Source organism: Thamnophis sirtalis, unplaced genomic scaffold (assembly GCF_051295495.1).
Source record: "Thamnophis sirtalis isolate CommonGarterSnake01/CBP01778 unplaced genomic scaffold, rThaSir2_p1.2 scaffold_4, whole genome shotgun sequence".
NCBI classification, from domain to species: domain Eukaryota; kingdom Metazoa; phylum Chordata; class Lepidosauria; order Squamata; family Natricidae; genus Thamnophis; species Thamnophis sirtalis.
In genome coordinates, this window is record NW_028261384.1 from 27,172,218 (window position 1) to 27,192,604 (window position 20,387).

Below are 20,387 nucleotides of genomic sequence, written 5' to 3' on the forward strand. Positions count from 1 at the left end.
TATCTGAGAGAAGTATTCTGCTTCTTGCATCAAAATATCTCCATTGTCAGTAATAGGATGTGTAGGGACAGGGACATGAAAGCAAATAGGCAAACCATGTGAACATTTCAGGAATTCAGAAAGAAGAACCTCTGTCATGAGACAACAATCAAAATGACAGTAAGAGCAGGAAGCCAAATAGTATATTGTGCTCTGTTCTTTTGGATTTTGTAGAACTCTGAAGAAACCGTAATGTACATGACGTTTTATTCATAGTATTTTAGTCCCATGAAAAGGAAACACCTGTTATATTCTGGCATAGAGTCAGATTATATTGGCTATCTTCTGTGTAGGACTTTTTAAAGTTATCTCCTCTTGTTTAATAGAATAGACTAACAGAGTTGGGAGGGACCTTGGAGGTCTTTTAGTCCAACCCCTTGCTTAGGCAGGAAACCCTAAACCACTTCAGACAAATGGTTATCCAACATCTTCTTAAAAATTTCCAGTGTTGGAGCATTCCCAACTTCTGGAGGCAAATTGTTCCACTGATTAATTGTTTTAAGTGTCAGGAAATTTCTCCTTAGTTCTAGGTTGCTTCTCCCCTTGATTAGCTTCCACCCATTGTTTCTTATCCTGCCCTCAGGTGTTTGGGAGAATAGTTTGACTGCCTCTTCTTTGTGGCCACCTCTGAGATATTGGAACACTGCTGTCTCCCCTAGTCCTTCTTTTCATTAAACTAGACATACCCAGTTCCTGCAACCGTTCTTCATATGTTTTAGCCCTCAATCCTAATCATCTTTGTTGCTCTTCTCTGCACTCTTTCTAGAGTCTCAACAACTTTTTTACATTGTGACAAAAACTGAATGCAGTACTCCAAGTGTGGCCTTACCAAGGTGTTATAAAGTGGCATTAACACTCCACGTGATCTTGATTCTATCCCTCTGTTTAAGCAGCCTAGAACCATGTCGGCTTTTTTTGGCAGCTGCTGCACACTGCTGGCTCATATTTAAATGGTTGTCCACAAGGACATTAATGATTGATTAGTATAAAAAAAGTCTGCAGAAGGCATCAAATTAGAAAATTATTACTGAAAAGCAATCCCTTCATATTTCAGTGCTGTCCAGTGGAGGAAGGGTTTCATAGAAACCATTCCTTATATACCACTTGTGAGGCAAAGATTCCTGGATCCACAGGAGTGAGGACTTATTGGCAGGATGGGAGAGGCAGAGATATGTTCACACAGCTTTACAACTTTCCCCTAATCTGACTATTTGTCCCATTGTTCATAATGGTTAATGCTTGCTAAGAAGATGATCTTGATGGAGCCATGCAGGCAAAAGGATCTGATATTTTTTTTAAAAAAAATACAAAACAAGAAGATAACATTCACAAATGACTCAGCCAGAGACATCCCTGATTTACTGAACTATAAGAAGGAAGAGGGGTGCAGCACAATCAGACTTCCAAGGTTCTATTATACACTATTTCAATAAGAGTAGTTTTTATCTTTCTGTGGAGTTGATTTCCTCGTCTGGTCTACCTAGTGAGATTGACAATGCTTGATCTCTTGTGGAGATCTTGTGGATGTCCTTGCATGTTACTCAAAGGTGGAGGGAAAGAGTTGGTGGGAAACCTGTATACTTGAGACCATTTGTGGGTGACTTGATCATACTGACCGGGAGTTCTGGGAATTGTAATATGCCAGGTTGAAGAAAGTAACTTAAATGACCTTCAATAAACAGCAGGAGACCTCAATACAGGAGACAGCATCCAAGATTGATATGGATTGTGGAAAAAGTACATTGTTTCAATTTTATTTCTTTTTTTAACCTTAAAAATGTGCATGATATCCTTTAAACCCGTTCTCCCAAAATAGTTTGCAACATTCTAAAATCACATTAAACAAGCACACTAAAACATTCACTAAATGCAAAGTAAACTATAAACACTAAAAATATAAGTAGAAGATTGGTTATTTTGGAAAAAAAAATATTGCAGCATATATGTTGAAAATATTAATATACTTTTTGTTTACCTGTAATGAATTAGAACCAAGTGATGAATTATGGATTGGTCTGAATGATCGCAAGATTCAAATGTTCTTTGAATGGTCAGATGGGAGTCCTGTGACATATACCAAATGGCTCCGTGGCCAGCCAACACATGCTTATAACAGGCAAGAAGACTGTGTGGTCATGAAAGGAAAGGTAAATGAAGTTTTGACATCTTCACTATATTCTAATTAATTATTGTTAGAATCCTCATAATACTTGACTACTCTATGTAGTCAACCGATTAAATGGAGAGAATCTTTCCATTCGTATTATGAGCCACAGTGGTGCAGTGGTTAGAATGCAGTACTGCAGGTTACTTCTGCTGACTGCCAGTTGCCTGCAATTTGGCAGTTCGACTCTTACCAGGCTCAAGATTGACTCCCCCTCCCATCCTTCCGAGGTCAGTAAAATAAGGACCCAGATTGCTGGGGCAATATATTGATTCTGTAAACCACTTAGAGCGGTCTGTAAAGCACTGTAAACTGGAATATAAGTTTAAGTGCTATTGCTATTATTGAATCTGTTGTGCATGGCAAATCCTCAATGTTAGTATCTCACGTTGACCAGGTGGGTAAGGATATTGAAATGGCTGAATAAAGATAATAGAAACAGAACAACAGCATTAAAAATAAAGGGTTTTGGTATCTTCACTATTACATACTATTTTCCAAACTAACTTTAAATAAATAAATAATGAAATAATAACTAATTTAGACAATTACTTTCCACCTTTCTTTAGATTAACTGAGATTACAGCTCATGTTTTACATATAAAAGGTCTCAAATTTGCTCTCTGACATCTCTAAAATAAGGCTGGGAAACCTATCTTGTCATTAAGAGAATACTGAGATAATTGGATAATAGTTTTGCTTTACTTTTAGGCAGTATCCTGCAGAAGAACCAACAAGCTTTGGTAGACCAGCACTAGTCAAAAGTGCATGAGGTTCATTTTTGAAATCTATAATCCAGTTCTGATATCACTCCACAAGTGTAGTATTAAGAGCTGCGTTTTATTTTATTTTTTAATTTGTTACTATAATTTAAATTCCCTCAGAAATAAAATGTTACTTCTATAAAATAAAGCAGAATAAATTCTATTGCATCTGATGCATCCATTTAATATATATATTGTTTTAAAGGTAAATATATATAGAATTTTTTGCTGATAAATAAATGAAGGGAGACTAGTATAGATCTATTTCAAGCTATTTAGCTGACATCAGCTAGCTATACCCTTACTGGGATTTGAACTTGGGCTATTTTACATGTTAGGTTATAACATGTATAAAAGTTATAATAACCTCTGAGTCACAAGGTCTCCTCCCTTATCAGATGAGCCAGGGGAATGATTAGATGTTTTGTCAAGGCACCTGGTATGCCCCAAATATGAGAGGGAGCATACTACTTCCCTTTTGCCTTTCAGTCCATCCTAGGAGCTTTCCAGGCAGAAAACCATTTTTGTATTGAATTTTTTGCTGATAAATAAATGAAGGGAGACTAGTATAGAACTATTTCAAGCTACTCCCCTGGCTCAGCTGATAAGAGAGGAGAACTTGTGGTTCAGAGGTTATTATAACTGCCTAACAGGTAAAATAGCCCAAGTTCAAATCCTAGTAAGAGTGTGGCTAGCTGATGAGAACTAAATAGCTTGAAATTGATCTATACTAATCTCCCTTCATTTATCAATAAAAAATTCAATACAAAAGTGGTTTCGGCCTGGAAGGCTCCCAGGGTGGAATTAAAAGACAAAAGAAAAGCAATATGCTCCCTCCCATATTTGGGGCATACCAGGTGCCTTGAGAAAACATCTTATAAATGTATATGTATGTATGTATGGTTTTGGGATTTTAAAAAGTTTATTAAACTGTTAAGAAAGTTCAGGGGCTGTCAGCAAAACAACTCTACTGGGTGAGCCATAAGGAGAAAAGTCAAACCATCACTCCTAAAGAGACAGTCTGCATATCTTATTGACAGATGATAGAGGAATTCTGACATTTTCTTCTGCCCAACACAGGATGGGTATTGGGCAGATGAACCTTGTGAAATGGAATATGGATACATTTGCAAAAGGAAACCTTTAAAACAAGCACCAGAAAAGGATATAATTGATGAAGGATGCTCGAAAGTAAGTAGAAAATTGATGAGATCAAAGTGCTAAGTAGTTACTCTTCCTGGTTCTATGTAATTTGTTCAGTAAGTATGAGAATGGAACAAAACTAAAAAAACCATCTGATTATTGATTCATCTTTAGGTACTCAGGTGCTGATATTCACAGATTGCATGAAGGAATTTTAAAGTTCTGTCTTCTATGTTTTGAATTCAATATAATAAAATATTAAAATGTGTCCTATATTATTTTATAAAACAAATAACCTTAAAAGAAAAGTGCAAAGATGTACACTTGTAAAAGCAATTAATTCAAAATGGGGGCACAACCAATAATTTATATAATATTAAAACTATTTCAAAATGTGAATGTCCTCAAAAATATTTTCAGAAGAGATTTGTACTTAAATATTTTAAAAAAGAGTAGAAGCAGAGTAAATATTATCTCTTACATGGAAATATATTCTATGAGTTTAATATCCCTTTTAATATCATATTCATAACAGCATGGATATCCCAACAGAAGAGTAGAAAGTGGCTTTTCATTGATTAATCTCCTATCATATTTCATTTAAAGAAATATTTAGCAGAATTATTTTTGTATCTGTCTGAATTTTCTCCCTCTAAACTGACTATTGCTTTTGCTTCAAAAGCATAAGTTCTCAACATATTTTCCTTGTGATCTTCCATACTTAAAAAAAAAGAAATAAAGAACATAGAATGCGTACATACCATGAAACTAGAAGGAGGAAGGTCAGAGCAAAGAGCATGAGATCAAATGAGTCAGTTATGATGACAATGCTGAAATATTAATCACCCTTCCTCATGAGATATGATTTACGGTAGTCCATTATTCTGTTAGAGTATACAGATAGAGAAAAGGGATGTCGGATTTGAACTTTGAAGATCAGAGAAAGAGAGAGGGAGGATTAGATAAATGTAGAGTTCCTGCTTTTCTGACGCATTTAAGTTTTTTGTATTATCTGTAATAAAACTGTGTTATTAAAATCGGTGCCCTTGAAATCTTTGCCTGCTTTCCTTCAAGTTTAAGTAGTGGTTAAAGTGAATCTTTACACAATGCTGTATAGGACAGCTTAGCTATAGCAAAAAGGCTACTTATATATGGTTAGGTTTCATTCTCTTCTCTTTCCAGGGCTGGAAAAGATACTATTTATACTGCTACATGATTGGAAATACATTTGCATCATTTGCTCAAGCGGGTCAAAAGTGTACAGATAATGGGGCTACTTTAGCTTATGTTGAAAATAGGTAATAAACATTGATTTAAAATGGTTTTATTTAAAGAGTGCTAATTATATATATATATACATATATTTCCCGTGTCTTCTGAAAAAATACATTCTTGCTGCAGACAAGTCTGGCACTATGAAGTTGTAGTCTGCTTCAACTTTCAATATGCCCAGTCTTCATGATCAAATACAAGTTTAGATAGTTGGAAATAATGAGTAAAGTAACAGATATTCAAGTTGAAAAAGATTTAACTCCCTTGAGATTAGCTTTGGTGCAACATTTAACTAAATTTAAAAGACAGACAATATCTAAAACTGTTCCAACTAACAGGAACAATTTTTCAAGGATAAAGAGGTTTCAAAGGGAAGGAGGAAAAAAAAAGACAATTCCTGTTTTAGGAGTGTGATCTATTCCATTTAGTATGGAGCATTAAGTTCAGATTGATAAAATACTCTCCAAATGTTGGAGCCATGCTAATAGTCTTTTGGCTGATTGGTCTGGATTATTGCTTGTATGGATGGCAGGAAATTGTTTATTCCGAGAACTTTGTGGTTCCTATATTCATTTCAAACACAACTATTACCATATTCTACTCATCAATGTACTCAAACAATTCTCTGCTGACAACCAGAGAATAGGTCTATAGAAGTAAACATGCTCTCTTTCTAATAAATCATCTAAAACATTCCTGAAATTTAAACAAATATGCAAGTTTGTTGTTCAGTCATTAAGTCATGCCCAACTCTTCATGATCCCAATGGACCACAGAACACCAGGCCACTCTGCCTTCGGCAGTCTGTTTCCAGGAGTTTTCCCACATACATGCTCATTGTGTTGACTATTTAACCATTTCATCCTCTGCTGCCTCCTTCTTTTGCCAACATCAGGGCCTTTTTCAATGAGTCATCCCCTTCTATTTTGTGAAAGCTAAAAATATTGAGCTTTAGCTTCAATATCTGTCCTTCCAAAGAATAATCTGGGTTGATTTTCTTAAATATGTAATTGCTTTAAAGAATTTAGAAATAATTTTGGACGCTGACATTGGCACACATAGCACATTGTGACAAATATGGGCAAAATTGATAAAATTGGCAATTTTTTTTGCCAATTATCTCTTTTCTACAGGTATGAACAAGCTTTTCTGACCAGTTTGGTTGGCTTCAAGACTGAACCTTATATCTGGATTGGTCTGTCCGACATACAAGAAAAAGGAACATTCAGGTGGACCAATGGACAACCACTCCAATTCACTCACTGGAATTCAGAAATGCCAGGTACATATAATTAATATTTGGAAATGGCTCTACTCTGACCTATTGAATTTAATAAAGTTTTCACTTCATATCTTGATCTCACTGAGATCAAGGGATACATTTATTTATTTTTCTCAGTCACACAAACATTTTTTCTGAAAATGCGCTTCCTTGGAATTGACTGAATGGAAATAGATTATCCCTGGTCAGTTTATTTAATTGGTCATCTTATTATTAATTACTTCCTTTATTAGAATTAGCTCTTGATCTGATTAAATCAAAAAAATGAATTAATGCATTTCTACTTTTCTGTTTTGTTGAAGACAAAGATAACAAATCTGGCACAATGCCAATTTGGTATGAAATTGTTTTCTTTAACAATAATTTTCCTTCTTTATTAGTCTTTACAAACAATGTACTCTCAAATAAAAAAAAACCAATAGCATCCTTTGGGGAAATGGTTTGGGAAGTTATAGCAGGGCTGGGTTTCAACCGGTTCGCACCGGTCCCTGCGATCCGGTTGGTCGCCGAACCCGGAAGTAAGTAACTTCCGGGAACGGCGAAGCCCCCCCCCCGCGCCCACGCGTGCCCGCACACCCGCGCCTGCTCCTTACCCGGTTTTTTGAATTTCGCGCTTTCCACGCATGCGCAGAACGCAGGAACAGCTGGAGCATCGCGCAGACGCTAATACGCATGCGCGTGCTGCGTGCGTGCACACGCGTGCCGCGTGCGCGTGCGAGGATGCCGCATGCGTGCATGCGCGTGCCGCGTGCGTGCGTGAGGACGCCGCCGGCCTCGTTCCAACCAATCCGGTTGGAACGGGGCGAGAAACCCACCCCTGAGTTATAGTAAAATAAATTAAAAAGTAACTAAGTATTTATCTTGAATCAGATGTCTCACTTTAAATAATACAGAGATGTTTATTGTTTGATCTATCTTGAAGGTCGGAAGCCAGGCTGTGTTGCAATGACAACTGGAATTACAGCTGGATTATGGGATCTTTTGAAATGTGAGACCAGGGCAAAGTTTCTTTGTAAGCGCTTTGCTGATGGCGTGACCCCTCCACCGATATCAACTACAACACCTGTCCCTCAGTGTCCTGAAGGCTGGGTAACAAGTGAAGAAAGGAATATGTGCTTCAAAGTATGCCCCTTCTCTGTAGAATATATAACATAAGGAAAGCTAAACTTAGTTCTTGGTACTCCTAGGATGTTGCATGTAATCTTTTTAGCAACAATGTGGCTGTAATTTGCCTCCCCTTCTAGAAGGATTTTTTTTAAAAAAATTCCCACAATAACAACCATGATATACTTTACTTGTCTTTCTTCCTTCTGGTCTCCTACCACAGACTCCTACCAAAATCGAAACACAGAGTTTCAACAATATGACTTCTGAAACCAGCAATGGAGTGGTGTGTGTGTATGAGAGGGGGGGGGGAGAGAAGATTGGCCCCAACAATGAAAGCTACACCGCTTTTCCCATATGTTGAAACCATAAAAAGGGCAGGGTTTTGATTGCATAGTTGTGACTGTCATCTTGACAAGTTTGATCTCCCTCCACTGGGGACCAGAGCTAAGTGCTGCCACTTGCTGAGACACCAAACGTATGTGAATCTTATAAATGCATCTTTCCTTTCATTATTGTATCTATAGGGCCATGATGGCAAACCTATGGCACATGTGCCAGAAGTGGCACGCAGAGCCCTCTCTGTGGGCATGCACACCATGGCCAGCTACTTTTCTGGTTTCCGGCATATGCATGCATGCCGGCCAGCTGTCTTTGTGTGCGCTGGAAACCCAAAGACCAGCTGGCCTGCATGCATTACACGCTCATGTGCACAAGCCACCTGGTCTTTGGGTTATTGGCATTCCAGCACGCATGAAGACCAGCTGGTGCATGCCAGAAACCAGAAGACCAGGTGACCCGTGTGCATGCGTGTGCGTTCAGGTTTGGGCACTTTGTGCCAAAAAGGTTCTCCATCACTGCTATAGGGTATATCTATAGTGTTTTGCTCATTCCCACATCTTTTGAGAGACGTCTTACCAATCCAATACAATTCCAGGTTTTTCTTTTGAAATTGTCTCACTAGATATGAAAACCTTGGTTTATTCAGCTAAAACTAAGCAGGGTTGGAATTATTTTGTACATGGATAGGAGAGAAATTTTGGAAGAAGGAATTGGTAAACTTCGTTTGTATTGTTAACCAAAAAGGTCTACATGTCCACCGAGTCACCAGATGTTTATGCTCTATGTGAATACATTACTTTAGTAAAAACTGAGTTTTCTATTATATTGTATAGCTATTGCCACCTGTGAGTAAGATGGGTGGAATTTAATAAAATAAATATTGTCTTTCATTTCCATCTATGAGAAACTCAGTGGAGTCATTATTAGCTGTAAGCTGATGTCAGCTAAATTTAATTCAGCCCTAGCTAGTGGTGGGGAAGTTTTCCATTCTTTCTGAAGTAGAAAAAATGGAGATGAAATTTTGACATGTTGTGTGGACTGTTACTTCCCATATTTCTTTTACTGTTGTGACTGCAGTGATTTTGTCAGTATCATTACTATGCTTTGCTAATGATATACTTCTCAATTTATCATGTGCACATTGTTTTCCTGCTTAATTGCAAAATAATGTATTGTCATTAGGCTTTCTTAAACCAAGGCAAGAGGTCATGGGCAGATGCTCGGAGTTTCTGTTTAGCAATTGGAGGAGACCTAGCTTCCATTTTTAATTCGAAAGAATCCAGTATGCTGCAGAATTATTTGCGGTGAGTCCATGGATGTATGTATCTCTGCAGTGTAAACTCTTTCATTCTAGGAATATAATCAAAATGCCTTTGAACCCATGGCCCATACATTTTGTTGACAATAAAGAAGATATAAGCTGGAATTCACACACTTTAACCCACATATCACTGCTCAGTACTAGGCTGTAGATTCTAAGAATTGAAATAAAGTAACAGAACAATCTAATTAAGGTTTTTCAAACATGGCAATATTAAATTATGTGGTTTAGCTGACTAGAGAATACTGGGAGTTAAAGTCCAAACACCTTAAAGTTCCAAAATGAGAAACACTGAATTAAATATTAGGGCTAGACTCTGACTTTATAGTGTGTAACACAGGGGTATCAAAGTCAAGGCCCAGGGGCCAGATCCGGCCCATGGGATGCTTAGATCTGGCCCGTGGAGCCACCCAGAAATAGCAAAGGACTGGCCCGCAGTGCCTCTGCCAGCAAAAATAGAGCTAGGAGGGATGCACGCGGAGTTCAGGAGCCTGTTTTTCCTGGCAGAATGCTCAAGCCTCCACAGATGCCTTGACATGAGTGACATTGACTGGCCACAACCTCTCTGGCCCCTCGAAGTCAAACACAACCCTGATGTGGCCCTCAACAAAATTGAGTTTGACACCCCTGGCATAACACATTCTCTTTGAGATGACTAATCACCATTCTTCATTCTGATACTCCTACTATTCTCCTTTTTTGCCAGTAGATGGTAGGCCATGATCCAAATCCCATTCCTTCTTTTATATGGTGGTAATATACATATTAACCTTATTTTAAAATAATTTTAAAAGAACATTTGAAAATTGGTTTGCATTTCCATTACACAGTGAGTCTACCTATCAAAAGCATTTATTGGTTTATTCTTTCAGCAATGTTCAGACTTTTTCAGATTTTAAGGGAAATCAACCATCGTGTAGGGTCTATCTCACTTTTTAAAACCTTGCTTTTATTTGTGTTTGTGTTATGTTGCAGGAACTCTGGAGTCAGTTTCAATTACTGGCTTGGCTTAAATTATTTAAACCCACAGGATGGGTTTAAATGGAGTGATGATTCACCAGTGAGTGATTTCAACTTTTTTCTCATGCAGTATTCTTCTTGTTTTTTTTTTTTTTTTGTTTTTTTTTAAATGCTTTGGCAAAGTAGACTGGGGAATTGAGTTGAAAAAATAAGGAATCTGGAATGTTGCACTGAAATATTGCAGCCAACAATATTGACTAATGCATTGTTCTCTGGTGAGAGCAGGATGGGGGGAGCACATCCATCATTGCTCTACTTGACCTTTCAGGGGTCTTCCATACCATTGACTGTAATATCCTTTTGGGCCAGCTGCAGGGTGTAAGGCTTGGCATGCATTTTTGTGCTGGTTTGGCTTCTTTCTCCAAGATCAGTCCCAATCAGGGTTGATAGGAAGTGAGAGGTCCAGTTCATGGTTGCTCCCTCAAGGCTCATTACATTCTCACTCCTATTTAACATCTACTGAGTGAGATCATCTACTATCAGGGGGATAAAAAAAGGGGGGGGGACAACTTGAAGAAGTCTTGGCTGCTAATTGAGGTAACATATTCATCACTAAACTCCATGCCTTGGATCAGAATTGAATGGTTTGCTGATCTCCAGAATATAGCTAGAAATTTCCAGAAATCTAATTGCCAAATTTTCTTGGCAAAGGAGCACATTCAGTTATTTTTCAATTAAATAAATAAGTATTAAACCTCCACAAGGTTAGTTTGCTGATGTATTTATTTCAGATATTCTATAAAGGAATATCTTTTACTCCAACATACCTTACACAATGTAAAAAACAAAGCCAAAAGTATCTGTTATGCCCCCTTCCAGCAATGTGACTGCATCAGCCCTTCAGTGGCCAAAGCTAGATGATCATAATAAAATCCAGCTGAGTGGCTTTGGGCCAGTCACTCTCTCTAAGCCCAGCCCACCTCATAGGGTTATTGTTATTGCTGGAAAAGTAGGAAGATGAAGGTGTGTTGGATGTGCTATTTCTAAAATAATGAAGCTGGATTACAACAAGCCAACAAATAATATTGATAAATGGTGATAATGAAACCTGGCCTTCAGCTGAAATGACAGTTTCGCTTAGAAACCAGGAGACTGTAAGTTCTAGTTCAACCTTATGTAGAAAAGCCAGCTGGGTGACCTTGGGCCAGTCAATTTCTTTCAGCCCAATTCACCTTACAGTGTTGTTGCTGGGAGAAAAGAAGAGGAGGAAGAAACATTATATAAGTTTGCCAATTTGATAATAAAGATGGGATAAAAATCAATCAAGCCTAACAGACAAGCAAGCAAGAAAACCTGCTAACAATTTAACAAGCTAACATTGCCCAGCCCTACAATCTGTGGATGGATAAATGATATCATTAACTTCTTAAAATTCAAGCAAAATGAATTCTCCAAAAGTATCCCTGAAAAATCACCGTATTTTTCGGAGTATAAGACACACTTTTTCCCCTCAAAAAAGAGGCTGAAAATCTGGGTGCATCTTATAAACTGAATGCAGCATTTTTGGCCTTCCGAAGCTCCGCTCCTTCACCAAAATGGCTGTGTGTAGTTTGTAGGAGGCTTTCAGAGAGCTCCCGAGGGCTGGGGGTAAAACTGAGCAAAAAATAGCCCATTTTTTGCTCATTTCTGCCCTTCCCATCCCCCTGGAGCACTCTATAAGCTTCCTAAAAGCTATCCATGCCCGTTTTTGTATGGAAAAATGGGGCCCGTTTTCATGAAAAATGGGCCATTTTTTGCTCGTTTTTGCCCCCCATTCCCCAGGAACACCTTCCAAGCTCCCTAAAGGCTATTCATGCTTTTTGGGGGGGGAAATGGGCCCATTTTCATGAAAAATGGGCTGTTTTTGGAAGGATTGCAGAGTGCAAAAACTTTTTAAAAATTTTTTTCCTCTTCAAAACCTTGGTGCGTCTTATACTCCAAAAAATATGGTAGATTTCCTTGATTGTTGCAATTGATTGTCTCAATGGCGGAACACCTACTTAGCTTATAAAAAACCAGTATTGAACCTGAAACCACTAATATAGATTTTAAAAATCCAGTTTAAAGCTCTGGCAGGAGTGTCAAACTGGTGGCCTGCGGGCTGACTGCATCAGGCCATGCCTACCTTAGATCCACGAAGGGAAAAAAGCGTTGTGATATATCATGTGATGACAACATGACGCTGCTAGTTTGACCCCTGGCAGTGACTCTCTGCCTGTCAGTGTAAGCAATGTTTGCTTAGATGGGCCAGTTTTCTGACTCAGTAGTGGGGAACTTTTAATGTACAGTTAGTTTGAATTTTGCATCATAAAATGTATTTTTTCAACAAATTAATATTCCCTATTTCTATATTAGCTAGGTTATGTCAATTGGGGATATGGAGAACCCAATAATTATAATGGAATTGAACACTGTGGAGAGTTCAATGCAGAAAATATGTATTGGAATGATGTACATTGTGAGGAAATATTTTACTGGATCTGCCAGATTACGAAAGGTACAACTTTCTTTGTCATGTGAAATCATAACATCTTCAGATTGATATCAGGTTAATAACATCAGTAAATAATAACAATATCTTTATTTAAAAAAAAAATCTGTAAGTTGGCTGGGTCTGAGGAATAATAAACATCCTTGTTTAAAATTTCTATCCATAAAGTTAGCTAGTGGTATTTCATACCTTGGGGATAAGCTATTGTCCAAGGAGTGTAAATTAACAGGGCAATCAGAGATACTAGTGGATTTACCATATTCAAAAATGCCTTTAGACTCTTACACTTCTCTTCAAGAAACTTAAATATTATGACAGAGTTAGAGTTGGCATAATCCTTTCATTGATATTAAGGAATAAAATGTTTATACGGTGTAAAAATAATAAAAACCATATATGTTTATGCACATAAAACACGTTTAACAAATATAGCAAAATAAATTTTGTTAGAATCTAGAAACGAGTGTGGAAACTCTGTAAATATTTAGTGTTTTCTAGAAAGTCAGTGGCTACATGTGAGATAAGCATAATTCTCATTAAATGTTTCCAGAGAGCAGCAACAAAAGTAAATAACTATTTCTGGACTTTTGATTGTCACCTAGTTGACCAGTGCAGAGGAAAGGATGCTGTTTTAGCTAAATTCTTTGCTTGACTCATTAAGGCTGTTATATTTTTATATAACTGTATAACTAACTATGTAACTATATAAATAGATATCTTATATATCTTTTAAATTACAAATTTTAAATCACTGAGGGAACATTTTTGAAATATCTATTTAATTTATGATAATAAACTAATTAAGAGACACTGTTTGGTGTAATAGTTATGGCACCAAGTTAGAAACTGGGATTCTGTTAGGCACAAAGCCAACTGGATAATTTTGGACCAAGCATTCTCCCTCAGCCTTAGGAAAGAAGCAATGGCAACTCATTTCCAAAAATATCCTTGCCAAGGAAAGTGCAGGGACAGTTCAAGTAGTTTGTCAGGAGTCAAAAATGACTTGAAAGCACCCCATCTCAATCATTTATGAGAATAAAAGTATGATACTATTCCATGGTGTCCTTTTAATTGAGGAACCATATATGCTGATGAGATTTTACTCTAACTTTTCTTTTTCAGGTGTGCAACTAAAGCCAGAACCAACAAATTCACCCATTCAAAGTACGTTTCTATGGCTTGTTACAATGAAATGTTTCTTTGCTGATGGTAAAGCTAAAACTGTCTTCTTGAGGACAAATTGGGCATGTGCCATTATCATGCAAACATCATTACTTATATACCTGTGTTAAATGTAGGACACAAGTATGTAAAGGCAGCATAATGATAGTTTGTTCATTGACACATTGGTTTGTTGCAGTTTGCTGAGGGCACTGCTGGCTGAAAATAGTGAAAAATAGTTTTAAATTTGAACTTTTAAAATTTTTTAAATTTTTGAAACATCTTTTATATATTTTTATCAATCAACTATTGATAAAATACAGCCATGGACAAAGAGACTGATGCTGTTGTGATTTGCATAGTATGTTCCATGTACATATTCATGCCCATAGAAGACCCAAATTACACATGGATCAAATGTAAACCAAATAAACTATTTGAAGAAAAAGTAAAGGGTCAAGAGGCAAGCCTAGATATTATGAAACTCAACCTACAAAATGAGAAACTCCAAACAAAGTAAGAAAAAGTTTATCCAAACTGAACATAATAAAGAACAAATACTTCCCAAAAAATGACCCTGTACAAAACCTTTAGAGAGACAATAGGCTTAAGATCCAGAAGGAACTTGACAATCTTGAACAATGGGCCCTATCTAACAAAATAAGATTCAAAGGTGAGAAAAATAAGGTTCTATACTTAGGAAAGAAAAACAAATGTACATGTATTGAATGCATGGTATCAGGTCCAATAGTAGTACCTGCGAGAGGGATCTAGAAATCCCACTTGACAGCCACTTAGTATAAGCCAGCGGTGTGTTGTAGCTGTTCAAAAATTCAACAGTCCTAAACTGCATTAATAGAGATAGAAACAGATCACATGAAGTGTTAGTACTACTTTATAATGCCTTGCTAAGATCACACTTGGAATATTGCATCCAGTTTTGGTTGCCATTATATAAAAAAAGATGTTGAGATTCTAGAAAGAGTGCAGAAAAGAACAACAAAGATGAAGAATGGTTACAGGAAGTGGTTATGTCTAGTCTATTGAAAAGAAGGATTAGGGGTAACACGATAGCAGTGTTTGAGGGGCTGTCATAAAAAAGAGGGGGTCAACCTATTTTCCAAAGCACCTAAAAGCAGGTGGATGGATGAAAGCTAATCAAGGAGAGAACCAACCTAGAAATAAGGAGAAATTTCCTGACAAAATAATTAATGAGTGGAAAGTTATGGCCTTCAGAAGTTATGGTTCTCCATAACTAGAGGAGAGATTGGACAGCCCTTTGTCTGAAAGGGTAGTGGTATCAAACTTGTGACATCATGTCGTCACATGATGTATCATCTTTATTAAATTAGGGTTGGGCTTGGCCAGTATATGACACATCCAGCCCACAGGCTATGAGTTTGATATCCCTAGTACAGGGTCTCCTGCCTGAACAGAGGATGGACTAGAAGGACCTTCAAAGTCCCTTCCAACTCTATTATTCTATTGTTCTGTTAACATTTCCTAACAAATTGGAGAATCTCAATTTGTTATTAGCTGCAATGCAAGAAGAAAAGATTGAATTCCACCTGTTTATATTATATTATGATTTGTGCTCCAGTGTACATGGGGGGGGGGTGTTGTCTCCTAATTTGATCACCACAATAATCCTATAAATTAAATTGACTGAAAGAGAATATCCCTAACCACCCAATGAGAGTCTTGCAATTGATAACATTTGTAACATTGTCAGATCTTTTCATAAACTGAAGGATGTTTGCTGATTGGCTGGCTGGTTGGGACATTAGAATATGACAATTAGTTTGGTGTACTACTGGCCTAGAAACTAGGAGACTATGAGTTCTAATCCCATGTCAGGAATGAAAGCTGACAGGGTAACTGTGGACCAGTTTTTCTCTCTTAACTCACTGTCTAGAATTGTTGTTGTGAGAAAATAGGAAGAGGAAAGAGTATTGTGTATCTTGGCTGCCTTAAGGTACTAAATAATAAATGTGGAAAAATATATAGTGAATAAACAAACAAACAATATTTCTCATAGATTATCCATTTACTAGTGATGGCTGGCTCGTAAATGGAGACAAGCAGTATTATTTCAACACCAACAAATTTCCAATGGAACAAGCCCGTGCATTTTGCAAAGCAAACTTTGGAGATTTGCTTGTCATTGAAGATAACACTGAAAGAAAGTTTATCTGGAAATATGTAAGACACTCATTTATTATTTCTGATATGAGAACAATGAATGTGTATTATTTGCTTCTTTTTAGTTTATTTAAGGGGTTTCTGAGACTGTCAAACAGTGGTTCTTGATGGCATAAAATAACCACAGCCTTCTTCATAAATTTATAGCACAAAAATTTGTATTATGGAGTAACATGAGTATATTTGAGATTTCCCCATTAATGAATTAAAATGTAAGTAGCATACAAATTGCATCTGTTCTACAATTGTTCATATCAAAATACTTTAGAAGTGCTGGAAAAAGTAGGGAAGCACAACTTTTAATTTTCACAACTTGATCTAAAATTCGGACATGCTGGTCTATATTCAATTTTTTAGAGCCATGCCAGTCCCAGTAAGAGGAGTCTCTCCATCCCTTGAGCCACGATAAAGCTTAGGGTTTCCTGGTGGTTCCCCATCCACATTTTCACCAGTTCCATTATAAAATGAGCTGGGGCTCCTCCAGCCACAGTCCTGCCTAGTTGGCAAAATGCTACAGGCACCCTTGTGCTCCAACATCAGTTTTATTGAATAACAGAAAAAAAGGAGTTGGAAAAGACGTTGGAGGCCTTCTAGTCCAACCTCCAGCTCAAGCAGGAAATCCTATACCATTTTAGACTAATAGTTATATTTGTATTTTTTAATCAAGGATCAAAATGTTAGGTTAACAAATACCGGATCCCAACAAGCTCTGCTTTATGATTGCAATTAAAAGCTGGCAAATATATACTTATTAAGAATTGCATTAGTGCCCAACATCATCCATCTGTTGTTAGTTTAGACTGACTTAAAAGAATAACAGAGTTGGAAGGGGCCTTGGAGGTCTTCTAGTCCAACCCTCTGCTGAAACAGGAGATCCTACTCCATTCTTTATAATTCTCTTTTGAAAATCCTCTTAAGGCATCACTATGCCAACTGTGGAACTCATCCTGCTAAAATAATCTGATTCTTGATTTTATTGGTTTGATAAACAGGAACTGCCAGAGTTGTACCTTGGGAGGAACTAAAATTTTATCAAGTATGTCTGTGATAAAGCTATGGCTATTGCTAAAAGTTACAAAAACCCATATTATGGAATACAAGAAGAAAAGGCTGGAGTTGAGGTGTTTAACCAATTTCCCTGCTTGATATTTTTCTATTTTTACTTAGGAGCCAATAACCAGTGAACACTCCATTCAGTTGCCCTGACTTCACCGTGAATCAAGGGATTATAGGGTCATAATTTTTTTAAGAGCCAATAACTGGATTATTAGCAACTCTTATTGATTTTTTTCTTAAAGGAATGATGTTTGTTTTCTAATATAGCTTCTTAAAGCGAAATATATTTTTGCTTGAGACAATTCACATGTTACAAATATATGTGATGGCCTTTTGTTTTGATGCTTTAGATCCTACAAAATGAACAGGTGAATAGCTATTTCATTGGACTGCAACTGAGCCTTGATAAAGTAACCAGGTGAGCAAACAAAAAAACCACTGCATTTTATTGCAGCACATGAGTTTCTTTTTGCTTGTTTTGTTATCCTCATACAGATAATTAAGATATCCATCTAGGAAAGCCCAATACGTTGGACTAGTTCACATGATATATTGCCATTATTACTCCATGTGGGGAGTCACAGAATAACAGAATTGAAAGGGGCCTTAGAGGTCTTTTAGTCCAGACCCCTGCTCAGGCAGGAAACTCTATACCATTTCAGAAAAATAGCTGTTGGAGCATTCACAACTTCTGGAGGCAAGTTGTTCTACTGATTAATTGTTTTAAGTGTCAGGAAATTTCTCCTTAATTCTAGGTTGCTTCTCTCCTTGATTAGTTTCTATTCATAGTTTCTAGTAGGGGAAAGGGTTTCCTGTGCATAATGTCATTGTAATGTAATGTTTCTCAACTTGGCAACTTCAAGATGTATGCATTTCAATTCTCAGAATTCTGATTGGAGAATGCTGGTTGGGGAATTCTGGAAATTGAAATCCATATATTTTAATGTCGGTAAGTTTGAGAAACATTGTTCTAATGGGAGCCTTTGCTTTTACACTGATTGACAACAATATGTTAACTTGTCTTAAAGCTGGATGGATGGATCTCCTGTCCAATATGTTGCCTGGGCACCACATGAACCTAACTTTGCAAACAATGATGAAAACTGTGTGGTCATTTACAGGAATACAGGTATATATGGCTTGCTAATTGATGATACCAGTTTCAAATGTATTTCTGTATGCATGCTAAAATTCATGGTTTTAGTACGTCACAATGCAGAAAATATGTATAAAAATGTATACAGATAGTCTTTGACTCATGAACACACTTGGGATCAGAATTTCTGCTGTTAAAAAAGGCAGTAGTTAAGTGAATACGGTCAATTTTATTACTCTTTTCCCATTGTTATTAAGTGACTCACAGACTGATTAAGTGAATCTCACTTTCCCGTCATTCTTTACTTGTCAGAAACTGGTTGGGAAGATCACAAATTGTGATCACATGATCCCAGGAGAGTGCAACCATTATAAATACACGCTGGCTGCCAAGAGCCCAAAATTTGATCATGTAGGGATGCTGCAATGGTCGTAAGCATGAGGACAGGCTATGTCACTTTTTTTAGTATAATTATGTTTGAATAGTCACTAAATGAATGATTCTAAGTCGAGTATCTTGCAATCAATAACTGTCATGATATTTATATATAGTGAAAGATTCTGACTGCGGGAAAATGTATTTTTTGCACTAGTATCTTATAGGATTAAGATTTTGTTTAAGGACTCAGCCTTCTCCACTTTTTTCAAGGCAGTCTCACATTTTCTTGAATGTCTGACTTTTACTAGTTGTAATTCTTTCCTAGCCTTGAAAGTAATTGGAATATTTCTTTTTGGTTTAGCTGCTGCTTTGAGCGAATCTTTGGGCAAATTTCATTTTCCTAATTGCTGAGTAGCATTGTTTTGACTGGGTTTATTTATTTGCTGCAATTGGAAATTAGGCACATCTGGAGCAGCTGTGAAATTTGGTTTTCAATATATTCTGTGATTCCCAAGTTGATCTGCAGTTGACATGCAGTCTGATTAATCACAGTGCATCTATATTACCAATGTTGTCTTCTGCCAAAATAAGGGCTTTGAAAAAACAGTGGCAATATGCATATGATATTTGAACATGAATCAAGCTAGCATGCTCAGATTCCTGTTCAAAAGTTTGAAACATGCTGTTTTTAGAACATTCACTTCTATAGATTGGATAGCCAGCTGTGGCTCTTTCTCCAAATCTGAAAGGAATTTGGAGTAGGCTGATTGATTGAAGGAAGAAGTTGATCGATTCTCAGTACTGTGATTGTTATGAATGCTAGATTTTGTTTCATATGCTGGCCACATAGTCTTTCTAATTACTTCGCCAACAGTCAGTTGTGTTTAAAATGCCTTTTTACTATTCTGAGTTCAGAATATAGGGGTATAGAATCTGGAATTCCATTAGTCACTTAGCATTAACCTGTATCTTTACAGTAGTTTCCTAAGAACTAAAATAATGTTATGTTTAATTGTAAATAAAATAAAAAGGAATCAATTCCTTACTATAAATGGGAAAATTTATGCAGACTAGATGGTCTGAGTAATACAAAGAGGCATCTGGAGACAGTGCTGTCTTGTGAAACACCCACCAATATTCATTTCTAGCATGGATGAATCCAGGTTTGTGGATTTTCTAGATAAATGCTCCTCTAATGATCTCTTTGTCTGCCAACAGATGCAATAACAGCTCATGAAGTTGTAGACGACATTTGATTTTAGCTATTGTCACGACACATTAGAAATGTGTAAGGCCTTGGTTGCAAGGTTGAGTGTAGCTTCTTGGCTGTTTAACCACTCTTCAGGGGTGAAATTCACCAGGTTCTGACAGGTTCTGGAGAACTGATAGTGGAAATTTTGAGTAGTTTGGAGAACTGGCAAAAACCACCTCTGGCTGGCTCCAGAATGGGGAGGAAATGGGGATTTCGCAGTATTGTTCCCCTGCGATGTCCACCAAGCCACGCCCACGGAACCAGTAATAAAAATTTTGAATATCACCACTGGTTCCCTTCCTCTGCTCACATTCAACCATT

The 20,387-nt window shown here is 37.1% G+C and overlaps 1 protein-coding gene across 1 annotated transcript in view; it reads left to right on the top strand.

Moving 5' to 3' along the window:
* Positions 1 to 20,387, top strand: part of MRC1 (mannose receptor C-type 1) — a 64,134-nt gene that overhangs the window by 24,567 nt on the left and 19,180 nt on the right. The window contains exons 8-19 of the mRNA XM_087712663.1: positions 2,029 to 2,186; positions 4,048 to 4,158; positions 5,293 to 5,408; positions 6,516 to 6,664; positions 7,587 to 7,786; positions 9,293 to 9,414; positions 10,407 to 10,491; positions 12,786 to 12,927; positions 14,044 to 14,085; positions 16,121 to 16,284; positions 17,691 to 17,758; positions 18,369 to 18,469. Of these exons, the coding sequence (XP_087568789.1) occupies positions 2,029 to 2,186; positions 4,048 to 4,158; positions 5,293 to 5,408; positions 6,516 to 6,664; positions 7,587 to 7,786; positions 9,293 to 9,414; positions 10,407 to 10,491; positions 12,786 to 12,927; positions 14,044 to 14,085; positions 16,121 to 16,284; positions 17,691 to 17,758; positions 18,369 to 18,469 (1,458 nt within the window). The remainder of the gene's footprint in view (positions 1 to 2,028; positions 2,187 to 4,047; positions 4,159 to 5,292; positions 5,409 to 6,515; positions 6,665 to 7,586; positions 7,787 to 9,292; positions 9,415 to 10,406; positions 10,492 to 12,785; positions 12,928 to 14,043; positions 14,086 to 16,120; positions 16,285 to 17,690; positions 17,759 to 18,368; positions 18,470 to 20,387) is intronic.